We start from the raw sequence: 14,889 nt of genomic DNA, 5'->3' as shown, positions 1-14,889 counted from the left end.
GGACAAAGACTTCTACCTCGACAAAATCAACCAACTTCTTAGTGACACAAATACTTACGACAAATTGACGAAAAATCCCCTTCAAGATGTCCCCAAAGATTTTTTTTTTTTTAAGGAAAGTAGGATTAATTGAGCAAGACAAAAAGAGCATTGAACTATTGGAGAAAATTAAGGTCATTAACCCAAAACTGCCTTACTTTTATGGCCTTCCCAAACTCACAAAGTATTCTTCCATTTAGACCCATCAACTTATGTGCCGGAGCTTTCAATTATGAAATTTCTAAATGGTTAGCTGGCCTCATTTCCCCTTCCTTAGGCACTTTTTCTCCCAGTCACATTAAACATTCAGAAGAATTTTGTCACAAATTCAGAGAATCACATATACCACTTCACAACATAAAACTTTTAAGCCTTGATGTAGATTCCCTATTCACAAAAGCACCAGTACAGGATGTTCTACCGTTTTCGAGAGAAAAATTAGCCCCCTTTTCAGATCATTTCCCACTGGCTCTTGACGAAATAATAAAGTTAGTTGAATTATGTGTATCTAATAACGTATTTTCCTTCGGGGAGTCATTCTATAGGCAAAAATTCGGGTGCAGCATGGGTAGCTTTTAAGTCTTGTTTTAGCCAATCTAAACATGGATTACTTTGAAACTATAATAATAAGTGCAATAAAACCCAAAATCACGCTGTGGATGAGATATGTAGATGATATTCTAACATTTTGGGATAATAGGTAGGGCAATTTCAACGAATTCCTTTCAAAATTAAATGCATTAGTGCCCAGCATCAAATTTAAAGTTGGATGGGAAACAGACAACAAAATTTCTTTTCCTGATGTTTTAATAATTAGAGACATGACAGAATACAAATTTACCATACAGCGAAAAACGGCATTCTCACTTCCATACATTCATTACTTAAGTTATCATGACATTTCTATCAAGATAGGCGTAGCCTGTAACCTATTCTTAAGAGCCTTACAAATTTGAACTAATTCATATGCAACTTTCGTCTTTAAGGTATCCTGATCTTATAACTGAGAAAGCAATTCATTAAGCAAACGTAATTTTCTGCTGACCCCCTCAAAACAAGACCAGAGAGACACCCAACAATAAAATAAAAATCCCACAGACACGAAAAATCTAATTCTTTTACCTTTACCTACCCAAATGCCACAGCCAAATCCCTGATTAAAGTCCAACAAAAGCCAATCTCCAAAGACACAGGAGTAGACAAAATTCCGTGCCTGGACTGTGACCAATTTTACATCGGCTTTACAGGGAAATCACTTTCCCAGAGATTAATACAACATAAACGCTCAGTTAGTTATGGACAACAGAGCTTAGCTATTTCTAACCATATAAATAACCATAACAACAGAATAAACTAGAATTTATCACATATAATTTATAGCAGTAAATGTAGGTACGAAAGTCAAATGATAGAACGGCCCTTGACTAAATAAAGACAGGTAATGAATATCTCAAGGGGCTTCTGTGATTCAGATATTACAAATAAAGTCTTTCTTCAACCAACGCTCAAGAAGATCAAAGGGAAATTATCAACCGGGGTGACCTAGTTAAGCAGCTACCTGTGGATGGATCTCTTGGTATAAATACCACCTTTCCTGTAACTTTTCTCATTCATTACCTACCTGAAGAGAGAGACAGCAGTCTCTGAAATATAGTAATTACTTTATATATTTTGGCATTTTTATGGGCTCCTTTTATTAGATATAATTCTGTTGTAATAGACGATTTTTACCAGTGATATATAAAGTGTATATATATATGTGTGTGTGTGTGTGTGTGTGCGTGTATATGCATATTATATATATAATATATATATACATATATATATATATATATATATATATATATATATATATATATATTATATATATATATATACATATGTGTGTGTGTGCATATTATATTTAGTATATATAATAATATATATATATATATAAGTAGTATATATATAGATATATATATATATATATATATATATATATATATATATATATATAAAACCAATCCGTGAAAAGTTACCATTTATAAGTACTGACATTGGTTAGCAGGACGTATTAGTAAACAAACAAGTTCTCCTTTGCTCTACCTCGGAAATAATATATTTTCATATATGTTGACCGAAAGGGGAATTTTTTTAGTTAATAATAAGTTTTGCCCGCACTACACGGTTAACACAGTAGAGGTGGGTTGAGTCGATTCTAATCATAAATACCCGAATTCGACAGTGAGTTAACTTATACCTCCAATGCCGGACGTTTAATCATCTCTGCAGTCCTGAGTTTCTATATTCGCTGATTCAATCCCACGAGACGAAACATTATCAACTAAAAAATTCGCTTTCGGTTAACATATACTATGAAAATATATTATTTCTGCGGTAGAGCGAATTGGTTATTTGTAGCTTAATGCTTATCACACACACACACACACACACACACACACACAGATATATATATATATATATATATATATATATATATATATATATATATATATATATATATATATATATATATATATATATATACTTTATATATATGTATGTGCTTGTACATATATATGTACATATTCATAACGAGCACAAACACAAAAAACTATACATATATATATACTATATATATATATATATATATATATATATTATATATATGGGTGTAACACGAGTTCATGCGAATATTTTGGGAAATGAAAGGAAGTTATTCTGAGCAGAAAGCGTTCTATAAACATATGCATTGTAAGGCGTTGTATGTCAGTGAGGTGAATTTCTAAAATAAAATCAAATAATCGTTATTACTAAATGTGAGCAAGAAACTGGAGACAATGACTTAAAGTTTCAGTAATGTGGTATATGGAGATATGAGGTTTATTTATGGGTTTTGTAAAAGTGATCTCCTCTGTTATAAAAACAGCAAATCGGCGATTAGGCTGATGTGAATAAAATACTTCGAAATTAAATGTATTCTTTAGATACTGAACAAAGAGGAAATATGCATGTATCATAGAAACCTTCTCCCTCTCCATCCATGGTATTCTCTAGACTCCAATAAACAAGAGAAAAGCAAGCCAAATAGAATTTCCCCTCCTCCATCAAAGATAGGCTTATTCATTACACGCTGATCAAAGATTTAAAACATATTATCAAAACCCTCTCGTTCTCCATCAGAAGTATTCATCACACACCAGTCAAAGTAAAACCACACCTCAGAAAATGCTCTCATCTCTGTCAGCTGGAAAAGACTTTCTTGATACGTAAAGCTAATCATTAGAATTAGATTACGGTGAGATCTGTTCACAGGTGATTTACTAATTGAAGGGGCTGTAAAATTACATTTCTCAAAGACTTGCGGAAAAAAAAAATCATAATTAAAAGACTTGAGTCAATACAGTTGCCTAATGCACTTCATCAACCTTCCCCCACACACCCCATATCACTGACTATACTCTGTTTTTTTTTTTTTTTTTCATCTGCCCACCCGCCTTTGGTGTTTACGTATGGTAACACTGCGTCCTGGGCTTCAGATAGTTACGCTATGTGTAAGTTTTAGGTAAATAAAAGGATATCTTGGTGTACAATTGTCACTGAAAAGTGTTTTAATAATTTACTGTATGCGAATTACACCGTTAATATTCGACATAAGATATTATAATCGTTGAATGTAAGCTGATTGTAACTATCTAAAGCCCGGAACGCAGTGTTACCATACAAAAACACCACAGGCGAGTGGACAGATGGAAAAAAACCGAGTACAATCAGACATCGTGTTCACCATCTTGGCCAGGCGCAGCGCGAAGGAAAAACAATTATTTTAAAAAGTCACCTCACCGTCAAACGAAGCCTTAAAATATATATGTTTATAGAACATTTTCTGCTGAGAATGATTTTTTCTTTCATTTACCGAAATACTTGCATAAACTCGTGTTACACCCTGTATATAATATATATATATATATATATATAATATATATATATATATATATATATATATATATATATGTGTGTGTGTGTGTGTGTGTGTGTGTGTGTGTGTGTGATCCTTTTAGTTTATTAATACCTAAATTCATCTACATATCTGACAATATTTCGTTTCTTTCAGAATCCTATGTCAGCTTCTCACCCTCGTCGCGATAGCGCAAATCCTTGTCTGGATACTCCACAACAGAACTGTGATGCTCTCCATCTCCGTATCATCGTTTTCTCCCTCAAAAACTTCCCATTTATTATCACAATCCGCAAATAGTTCGAATGCCCTACCTGTGGATTTAGATGTAAAGTCTCATTCACGCTTCAGACAAGTTTTTACGGACAGTCTCTCTGTCCCGACCCTAGTTCGGTCTAAAATTGCGCGACCAAAGATGCCTGCATCACTGACACTTAACGAGTTGTCTCGCAAGATCCACAGAAAGCTCTTTCAGTATCAAGAGGAACCCGATGAGTTCGATGGCCAAGGGATAGATTATTTTTCCATGCCGACCATGTCGATGAAACCACTCTATCCAGCACAATTGTCGAATGTTCCCACCAATAATATCGCTCCGACGGCTCTCCAGAATGAACCTCTTTTCAATACCCAGTCACTATCACCAGAATACCCGATGTACCCTACTGTAACGATGGGAACGCATGGAAACATTAATGGTACGTATCCTTGGATGTTACCAGGAAATAACTCTTCCTGGTAAATCTATTAACTTTCACATTATTACGTAACAATATACAGGTCTTTTTATATACTTTCGTAAGATATTCAACGTCTTCAGAACATCTGACCTAAATATAGACAGTATCCATATATATTAATATATAGATATATATATATATATATATAATATATATATGAGTATCTTCAGAGCATTCGCGCTTCGTACATGGAGAAACATCTTTCTCTTGCTTAAACTGGGGGCCTTTTAAATTAATATATGATCATTTAATGTTTACATAAGAATAAAGTTACTTCCTGTCCCTACATGGTGGACTCTATATATATCCAATTGCTGAATCGTTTTAAATTTGTATCTAGAACATAATAGTCAAGAGTCTGCTGAGGCAACCGTGAGCAGAAATGCTCGACAGAGCCACTAGTTTATTCCATTTGCTCTGAATTAAAACTTATCAGGCGAAATTCATAGTTTCTCCAAGCACGAGGTGCACTTGTCCAATTGTTGTTGTGTCATTGTTCAACTAAAGTGATTTCACAGATCATCTGCGCCCAGACGAAATTTATGCACTTGTCCCTCTATCGAGAATGAACGAGTTCATTAACAACAACCAGTACTTCGACGACCCGTTAACGAGGCAACCGGCTGCCGGACCAGACACTCAATTTGACCTGGGCGCGAACCCCATCGGTCCAGCTACGAATCGCCTTCCTTTTTCAAGTAAGAATTAGCGTTACATTTCTCTCTACTGTTTTCTAGAGCTGTCTAACGGGGACAAACTCTTTAATTTGGGTTTTCTCACAATAGTGTGAACAAAATTCCTGTAAATAGAAATTATGCCATTTTTTTCTCTCTCTCTCTCTGAGAAACCGTAGCTTTTCTAGGATACTTTTGTGTGTGTATTGTACACTTTAAGAAAAAGGCATAGTACTATAGACCCTTGTGCCTATCCTTCATATCCTCTCAGCTCCTGTTATTTGAAAGTGAACAAGAACAAGAAAATAGTACACAAACTTCTCGTACATTTTTCAACACTAACAAATTATTTTAGCTTCCAGAGCAGGAGGTACCCTATGAAACCTACAACTTTTTTTTTTTTTTTTTTTTTTTTTTTTTTTACTCTTATAGAATACTTAATTTATCTTACCGTCGATAACTATATAGCTCTGAAAAAAAAATTTATTCGAGCCAAAAGACTTTTACGACTGACTCAAATGATCATGAGAGACAGGTCGTCTACTTTTTTTTTTTTTTTTTTTTTTTTTTGTCAGGCATTTCATGATAGGTCTCTGAAGCTTTTGACAACCAAAAAGAGTCTCTCACAAGGTGTCAGACTTTACCACAGGCTTACTTGGCTGAGCCATGCCCTCATAACAAACGAATCTCTTAATTTCAGGTCAGTTCTGGGAAAACATAGAGGACCTGTTTCTGGTTTTGGTGAGAACGGCTCTGAAGACGCTGACGGTCGTGCTCCGAGGTCTCCTGTTCCTACTGGGCACAGCCGGGGCGTCGCGCATCGCCGACATGGCCCTGAAATCAGTCTTAAGCCCAGAGGACATCGTCAACATACGGGGCGCTGGCAACACGCTCGATTTCATCATCCACTACATCGAGTCTTCTGAGAGATTAATCATTTAGGATGGAATACAACTACAGAACCGTAAAACGGGAATGTTCGTCTCGTAATGACGCTTGTTCAATAAATTAATCTCGAACCACATACAACAGATATTCTATTTTAATAACTTTAGCCTATAATAGAGAGGATAGCACCAGAGGGTTGGAGACTGGAAATAAATTTTTTTTTAAAATCTAGTTTTCTGAATGTGCCGCAGACCCTGAAACTTGAATCACGACCTGATGGTGGCCTGGACTATGTAGTTGCTTGACGCATGATTATGGCTAACTTTAACACTTAAAAAAAAAAAACTACTGAGGCTAGAGGGCTGCAATATGGTATGTTTGATGATTGGAGGGTGGATGTTCAACATAGCAGTTTGCAGCCCTCTAGCCTCAGTCGCTTTTAAGTTCTGAGGGCGGACAGACAGACAACAAAGTCGGCACAATAGTTTTCTTTTACAAGAAAACTAAAAGGGGTTAAATAACCACTCACTAGTTTTGGGGTAGGATTTCTGGTCAGAAACAGCTGTCTAATCATCTTGGACATCAGCTAAGATTACCGATATTATCGATTCTCTTTCAAATCCCCTTCGGGAAACAATCATCTTACATCTCTGTAACTATACTAGTGTGGGACCACCCAATTCGTGATTTTTCACTTGAGTGTACAAAATAAAGCACCTTTTCCCCACCAGTTCTAACTGCATATTCAAGTCAATTTATTTTGACCTTTAATACCTTACTAGATGGCTCACATGGAGTAATCAGTCCATACGTGGGATCTTATAAAAAATATTTGTTACTCTGAGGACGATTTCTTATAAAGGCAAAATAATTTCTTAAGGTTTTCCACTCCGTGTTTCATGTTCCCTCGTGACCATAAATGATCACATAGTTGACTGGTATAGCAACGGGCTTCCATTCAAAAGTTCCGTAGATCTGTACCTTCCCTACGACCACAAGTCGACCCACCTACAAATGGGTAGCAACATCAGCTTGGGATTATAACATGAAGGCCTATGAACACCTTCCTAAGCAAGAAGCCACATCTAAAAATTATTAATTTTATTGTTATTTTCATCCCTATTTTACATCACTTATCTTACAACAAGCAGTCATTCTATCTCCCCGCAAAAATCTGCTGGGAAAAGGCATACAAAAGGAGGAAATCAAAAAGGTTATAGATTATAAATATTCTCGCATCCGAGAAAGAACACTGCCATGTCAAAAAGGCATCAGCGAACACACAAAATGGGAATATCCTCAGAACTAAAGGAAACAGAATGGACGGACACTAACGAAAGTCGGTTTTTTCCAAACCACTAAAGCAGTTTACGAGTCGATGTGGAGGGAGTCAACGATTTTATACAGACCCATTAAATTCAACAAATTGTAATTATCTTTCTTATTATTATGTTGATTACACACACATACACATATATATAATAATGCATATATTACATACACACACCACGTCGCACTTCTGGTCTGCAACCAAGGTAAAGCCAACGTGGCGGGGGGTTTCCCACTGTGCATCACCGCATCCTTACCTATACTCGGTTTTCCCCATCTGTCCACCATCCTGTGGTGTTTCCGTATGGTAACACTGCGTCCCGGGCTTTAGATACTTACATACAGCTTACAATCAACAATAATAACAATATCCTATTTCGAACATTAACGGTGTAATTCGCATACAGTAAATTATTAAAACACTTCTCAGTTGCAAATGTACACCCAGATATCCTTTTATTTACCTAAAACTTACACATAGCGTAACTATCTAAAGCCCGGGACGCAGTGTTACCATACAAAAACACCACAGGCAGATGGACGGATGAAAAAAAACAGAGTATAGTTACATACAGCTTACATTCAACAATATCCTATTTCGAATATTAACGGTGTAATTCCCGCATAAAGTAAATCATTAAAACACTTTTCAGTTGCAAATGTACGCTTAAATATCCTTTTATTTACCTAAAACTTACACCTAGCGTAACTATCTAAAGCGCGGGACGCAGTGTTACCATACACAAACACCACAGGCGGGTGGACAGATGAAAAAAAAACAGAGTATAGTCTTCAAGTAAAACTTAACATCCTTCGTCAAGAATCTACCCATTCCATTACCATCACATACTCATCAACTTGCTCTAGAGCAACGTAATGAATAACTTCACTTAAAATGCAAAGGCTCAATCAAACTGCGTGATTAACGGTGTTTTGCATACTGTACTTCAAAACCGGCTTCATTATCGATAACTGCATGTTTCGATTAATCTGAGGCGCCCGTTCCTGGTAATGGAGTCTTTAAAAACTAAGGTTCTATGCTATTTTCTCTCCCGATGTTTTTATTTGTCTGAAATTCGCAATAAGGAGTTAAGACAATTCATCTTACGTGACCATTAAAAGTACTTCACACACACACACATATATTATGTATATATATATATATATATATATATATATATATATATATAATATATATATATATGTACGTATATATATATATATATATATATATATATATATACACACATGTATAAAATTACGGAATTCGAACACTTAATCTGACGCAGCTACTCTGTCAGCCGCTAAAGATCCGTATTCTGTTACACAACACCCATACTGTATGTAAGTAAACAAACTAAGGAAAGACCAAATACTTCTTGGAACAAAAAGGATAAAAAATACATAACTGCTGTCCTTAATAACATTTCTTTCACTGACTTGAACCAACGGTTTTACGTAAGAGGTATTTTTGGGGGACGGGCCATCGTTCATAATTGGGAAAGGAAAATAGCTTCCAGCGATACGATGGAGATCAAGTTAAGATAGCGCCTTGGTCATTAGGGGCTTCTTCTCTTTAAAAGGGCATCACTGGATACATCCTGAGGAGAGAGAGAGAGAGAGAGAGAGAGAGAGAGAGAGAGAGAGAGAGAGAGTCAAACTCCAGCACTAAAGTTTCACAGACGACGAACGCGCTTCAAACTTTAGCTACATAAACACATAATTCTTTTACATAGATAAATAAAAATATGACAGATACATTATTATTCTATACATATAAATAAAATCGTATCCAGTTAAAAATATAAATAAATTCCTTATTAATCTAATCACGCCGAAGCCCGGCCTCTTACTTCGATGCTTATTTGATCTTAACACAATGAGAAATCTAAATACAATCAGCTGAATAATTTCTTAACTTCCAACTACACCACACACTATCATCTTATATATATATATATATATATATTATATATATATATATATATATATATATCATATATAGTATATATATAGACAAAACTTTGGGATGAGTCGTCAATTGCAGAAAACTTCAATTACAATGTGAACTTGTACCTTAGAAGCTTCTGTATGGGCAATGACTTTTTATCACGAAAACTCAAGACCAAGTCGTAATTTTCCATCTGCAAACGTTCAAGCTGAATCGTAACGGTCTACTACTTCATCCATTCCACACTCCCACCCAGAGCAGTCAGAAGCGAAAGCACCCCTCATGATATGATCGAGCTCTTCCTTCCACCAAGACCCTAAAAGGTAATTGGCAAGCAGTGTCGTCGATGGACCTCCTTCAAAACTACCGACCACCCGACCCAAGCGACACCAACACCGCGAACGACAAGAATCTCTGCCTTCCATCGCCGCCCAAAGCTTGAGGGCTTCCTCCACCTGAAATGCAAAAAAGAAAAAAAAAGGAAATATGTTTTTCAAAACTAAGGCCGATAAAAATAGACTAACGGGGTGGAGTGAGGGTTGTGTGAAAGCATATGCCCCCGTTGTTTTGTTAAGCGTTGTCAAAGTAGCCCACGGCGTGCAGATGGCGGGCTACTTTCAAATGCTACAATATTGCCCTATGACATTTTTTTAAAACTTGAGTTATAACTGAGCGGCATGCTTCGCCTGATATAAAACAACATTGAAAATTGAACTAATGATTACCTATTACGACCAAACCAATCATGAACAAAGGGCGAGATGTCGAGAGTCCTCTCTGGTGAAAGGAACGAAGAGAAAGGTTCATAATTTCTAGTTTATATTTAGAACATAGGACACCGAATTATAGAAAGTAGTCTTAAACGAGCTAAACAGGAAACACCGTTGGCAGTTTGTTCATAGGTCTGAGGATTGATGTGAAAGACATTAAAACAAATAAATATGTTTCAATGTTCTTTTCCACCTATAGATCTCAAATGTGTTCGAGCAGCATCACTCTCATCCAAATCCCCCCTTTTTTTTTATGGAAAGTCAACTTTCAAGAGACTCATTACCAAGTTCTCTAAAATAATAATAATAATAATAATAATAATAATAATAATAATAATAATAATAACAATAATAATAATAATAATAACAATAATAATAATAATAATATCATCAGCTTCCCCTTCAAAGTAGTGCAGTTCACAAAACTTGCCTTGTGCCCTTTTACTACTCATGTTTATTTTACAATTTATCACGTTCTCCATTGTTAACTTTTCATCCAACAAGAAACTTTATCACGAACTCAGAAAAGTTTGTAACATTTTCGGTGATGGAAAAATACTGCATATGAAAACGTATGGTGGGTCGGAAGTTCGGAACTCTCCTGTTTCACATCAAACTTCAGTGTCTTTCCAACCGCTTCGTACCAGGTATTATCGTTCGCCGCCAAAACACGAACGCCTCTACCACCCGAGTACGACAATGGGAGGCCCCAAGTGAAAAAATGGGAAAGGCAAAGCTCGATACGTTACAATTTTTTTTAAAGCTGTCAAGGGTTTCTACCGCCAGGTAACGGCATAAGCTTTTCGATCACACAGAACTTGACCACGAGTGGAGAGGCTAATGGGAAGATTCGGGACAAAATTAATGAGGTTGTGATATTGCTGACAAAGTTTTGTTTTTCAATTATTTTAAAAATTCACTTAAATGCTGGTAAATATATGTATCAAATATTCATTGTTTAAGCGTAGAATTCTATTAATTAGGTTACTTTTACAAAACACTCCAAATTTAAATCCGGAACATGTTATTACCAATCAAGTGGATGATCTATTAGAAAGAAAAGTAATCGATGTCTTTGGATCATTGCTCAACATTCAGTTTCAAAGAATCTATGTTTCGTTAACTTATGAAATGCCCTTCAATGGACAAATTAAATCGTAGCGACCTTTCAACAGATTTTTAAACTAAAATGTTTAAAACCATGAGATTAATATACGATCTGAGGAGGTGAGCTTATTTAGTCTCCTTATGGATTTCAGACCTTCATACTCCCAAAGACCTGATTTATAGATATACTATATATATTATATATATATATATATATATATATATATATATATATGTATATATATATATATATATATATATATATATATATAGTTTACACACACAAGTATACAATTGCTATGAAAGTGAATCAAAAGAGTACTATACTCTTTTTTTTCCATGTCCACCCGCCTGTGGTGTTTGCGTATGGTAACACTGCGTCCCGGGCTTTAGATAGTTACGTTATGTGTAAGTTTTAAGTAAATAAAAGGATATCTGGGCGTACATTTGCAAACTGAAAAGTGTTTAATAATTTACTGTATGCGAATTACAACGTTAAATTTCGAAATAGGAGGTTTTGTTTATTATTGTTGAATGTAAGCTGAATGTCGCTATCTAAAGCCCGGGACGCAGTGTTACCATACACAAACACCACAGGCGGTGGACAGAGAGAAAAAATCGAGTATAGTTACACGATCTTTTGGCCACCCAAGCACTTGTTTTATATTAATAACTTGATTTACGTAAAAGCAATTCACATAAACACACGTGTGTGTGGTGGTGTCATCTGGGAAGAATAACACGTGGTAGTGACAGCTGCTGGATTCCTTTCGGCACCACAAGTGTTGGGAGACTGAACGGGACCGAAGTTCCGAACTATTTATACTATAGCTAAGCTACGGGAGACTGGAGGTATGTGGGAATACTGCACAAGAAAGACATGAGTGCCGGAATTTCTATATTTTCCTATATTCCTTGTGGCGAAGGTATAGCTCTATAGTTCACTGTCCAATTTCTCATAAGAAGCCAATGACTTGTTGCTTGGCTTACTAGACCCATATCGTCCAGCCTTCTCCGGGAACTGATTCTGGTCTCACCCTGATACTGGGATTTTATTTTTATTACTGGACCAACCACAAGCCAATAAAAACTCAAGAAGACCGACCACCTTAACATCCTTCATTTCCGAAGCAAAAATATGCAACATATTCCAGTAAATCAAGATATGTTGACAATTTTAGGATTCTAAGATCGACTGCTATACAGCACATAGTCTAGTACATACAAAAAACTCACTTTGAATAACTTGATCACTAAATATATATAAGATGCGATGCTATTGTATAAATAAAGGTAACTCACTTTGGTAAAAGCAATTCAAAGGTAAGCTCCTTCCGAGAAGTGGATAAAGATCATGGGCTTATTAAAAATATTGCCGAACGTTCAAAGGTCTTTTGTTCATAGCGAAACAAACATTTTGTGATCAGCCATTCTCGCACAAATTTCGGTCCATGTAGTATGTATTAACATTCGTATTCACAAACTTTCCAAGGTCCAGATACCACAAGCAATATGTACATGGTATGACGCAATATTTTTTATGATAAAAACTGGACATAATTGCTACTGTATTACTATACACGGTTTTTTTCCATCTGTCCATCCGCCTGTGGTGTTTGCGTATGGTAACACTGCGTCCCGGGCTTTAGATAGTTACATTCAGCTTACATTCAACAATAATAATATCCTATTTCGAATATTAAAGGTGTAATTAGCATACAGTAAATTATTAAAACACTTTTCAGTTGCAAATGTACACCCAGATATCCTTTTATTTACCTAAAACTTACACATGGCGTAACTATTTAAAGACCGGGACACAGTGTTACCATACGAAAACACCACAGGCGGATGGACAGATGGAAAAAACAAGAGTATAAGTTACAACGCGAAAGGAAATAGTACACAACTTAGTCATTGACACTAGTTTTACTTACCTTACCTTCTACCTATGGAGAGTTAAATTACACAGTATTATGGAGAAGACAGCAATTTAAACTGGCATGATTTTCGTCTGGAATGCTAAATCGCGAATGGTTAGCCTAGGCTAAAAGCAGATTCGCACTACAACGTTCTACCACTTACAACAACACGAGGCAAACTGACCGACCAAGATAAGCATTCATACACTTTGCTTGTCTTAAGACACCTTCATAGGCCACAGACCTTTTACTTTAATATTAATGTAATAAGCATGAGAACTACGATGTTCAACTATCACTAACATTTTTGAGGGACAATTAGTAACACAACTTGGAGTGCAACAACCGAACATCAGCAGAAGAGTAACGCAGCTGAACTGTCGACAACGGAGTGCACTTTTTCACATGATCGAAAGTTCGCTGATTGATTCGCGTTTCATCACCGGGTGGTTGCAGGCGCTATTCGATAATTGCCTAGATGGTCAGTCAAGTAGTGAAACCTCATTATAGTTTTACCACCAGGAAGAGACCTCTCTGGAGTGGCATTTGAAGATATTCCCTGTTGCCATTTTACAAAATTTTATACGTGTGACAGACCTTTGAATGTCTTCGAGACAAACCCTGAGGCTCTTAGATTATAGGGGTTGGTTTTCATTTCCAGGTATTTTAATCTTATTCCGCCCTGCTCTATCTCTCTTTAAATCTTACAGCTTTTTTTATTTTAACTATTTTGTCAGTACTTGGAAATATACATTTTACCATTAGTACAAAATCAGATACTTAAAAGTAGTTAATTAATGCTACATAAATAGGAGACATATTTCTTGTTCATTTTTCGAATTACGAATTAAAAAACACTGTTCTTTGCCACTTATATATTATAAACAACGAGTGTCGTTCTTTTCAAAATTTCCTATCAATTATTTTCTGAGAGAGAGAATCTGTTTGTATACGATTGTTTATTTCCTCACTCTTCCAACTTACTCTGTTATGCTTTATCTCCTATTTCCTTGCTTACCAGTTTATTCTTTAATCATGATATTAAGAGATCAAGATATATGTAGAAAGGGGAAATCTCCAAAAATACCGAGACCACCGGAAGAGCCCCTTAGAGACAGTTTTAGATGTTTATCCATATTAGCAAGAGCAGCAAAATGAGATGCTATGCTGATAGATAATCAGCGTTATCAATCGTGAACCTATGTAACTGACTAAGAATTCTGCGTAACGAAAAAGATTATATTTGATGTCTGGAATGGGGGATAGGGTTTTATCTCTATGCTGTTGTTTAGATTTGGCAGAGTGCGGAGATTAAACACACTTGGAGAGGACCCAATTTCCAAACAGCCCCGCCAGAGAGTTCATTTAATCACAGTCTATACTCTGTTTTTTTCCATCTGTCCATCCGCCTGTGGTGTTTTTGTATGGTAACACTGCGTCCCGGGCTTTAAATAGTTACGTTATGTGTAAGTTTTATGTAAATAAAAGGGTATCTGGGTGTACATTTGCAACTGAAAAGTATTTTAATAATT

General features: G+C 35.9%; 2 protein-coding genes across 3 annotated transcripts in view; one reads left to right on the top strand and one right to left on the bottom strand.

The window, feature by feature from the left end:
• The window catches only part of LOC135201861 (uncharacterized), a 13,258-nt gene extending 6,137 nt beyond the window's left edge, over positions 1–7,121 (top strand). For both annotated transcript variants that reach the window (XR_010311622.1, XM_064231161.1), the window contains exons 2-4: positions 4,133–4,674; positions 5,235–5,414; positions 6,091–7,121. Coding sequence is in view for 1 of the 2 variants with exons in the window: in XM_064231161.1 (XP_064087231.1) it covers positions 4,133–4,674; positions 5,235–5,414; positions 6,091–6,332 (964 nt within the window). In the remaining variant the exon portion in view is untranslated. The remainder of the gene's footprint in view (positions 1–4,132; positions 4,675–5,234; positions 5,415–6,090) is intronic.
• LOC135201859 (uncharacterized) overlaps positions 1–13,396 on the bottom strand; it is a 30,141-nt gene extending 16,745 nt beyond the window's left edge. Inside the window, exon 1 of the mRNA XM_064231159.1 lies at positions 13,373–13,396. The gene's annotated coding sequence lies outside the window, so the exon portion shown is untranslated. The remainder of the gene's footprint in view (positions 1–13,372) is intronic.
• Between the last annotated feature and the right edge of the window lie 1,493 nt (positions 13,397–14,889).

This window comes from Macrobrachium nipponense, chromosome 28 (genome assembly GCF_015104395.2).
Source record: "Macrobrachium nipponense isolate FS-2020 chromosome 28, ASM1510439v2, whole genome shotgun sequence".
Lineage (NCBI taxonomy): Eukaryota > Metazoa > Arthropoda > Malacostraca > Decapoda > Palaemonidae > Macrobrachium > Macrobrachium nipponense.
This window is presented reverse-complemented; position numbering and strand designations above follow the sequence as displayed.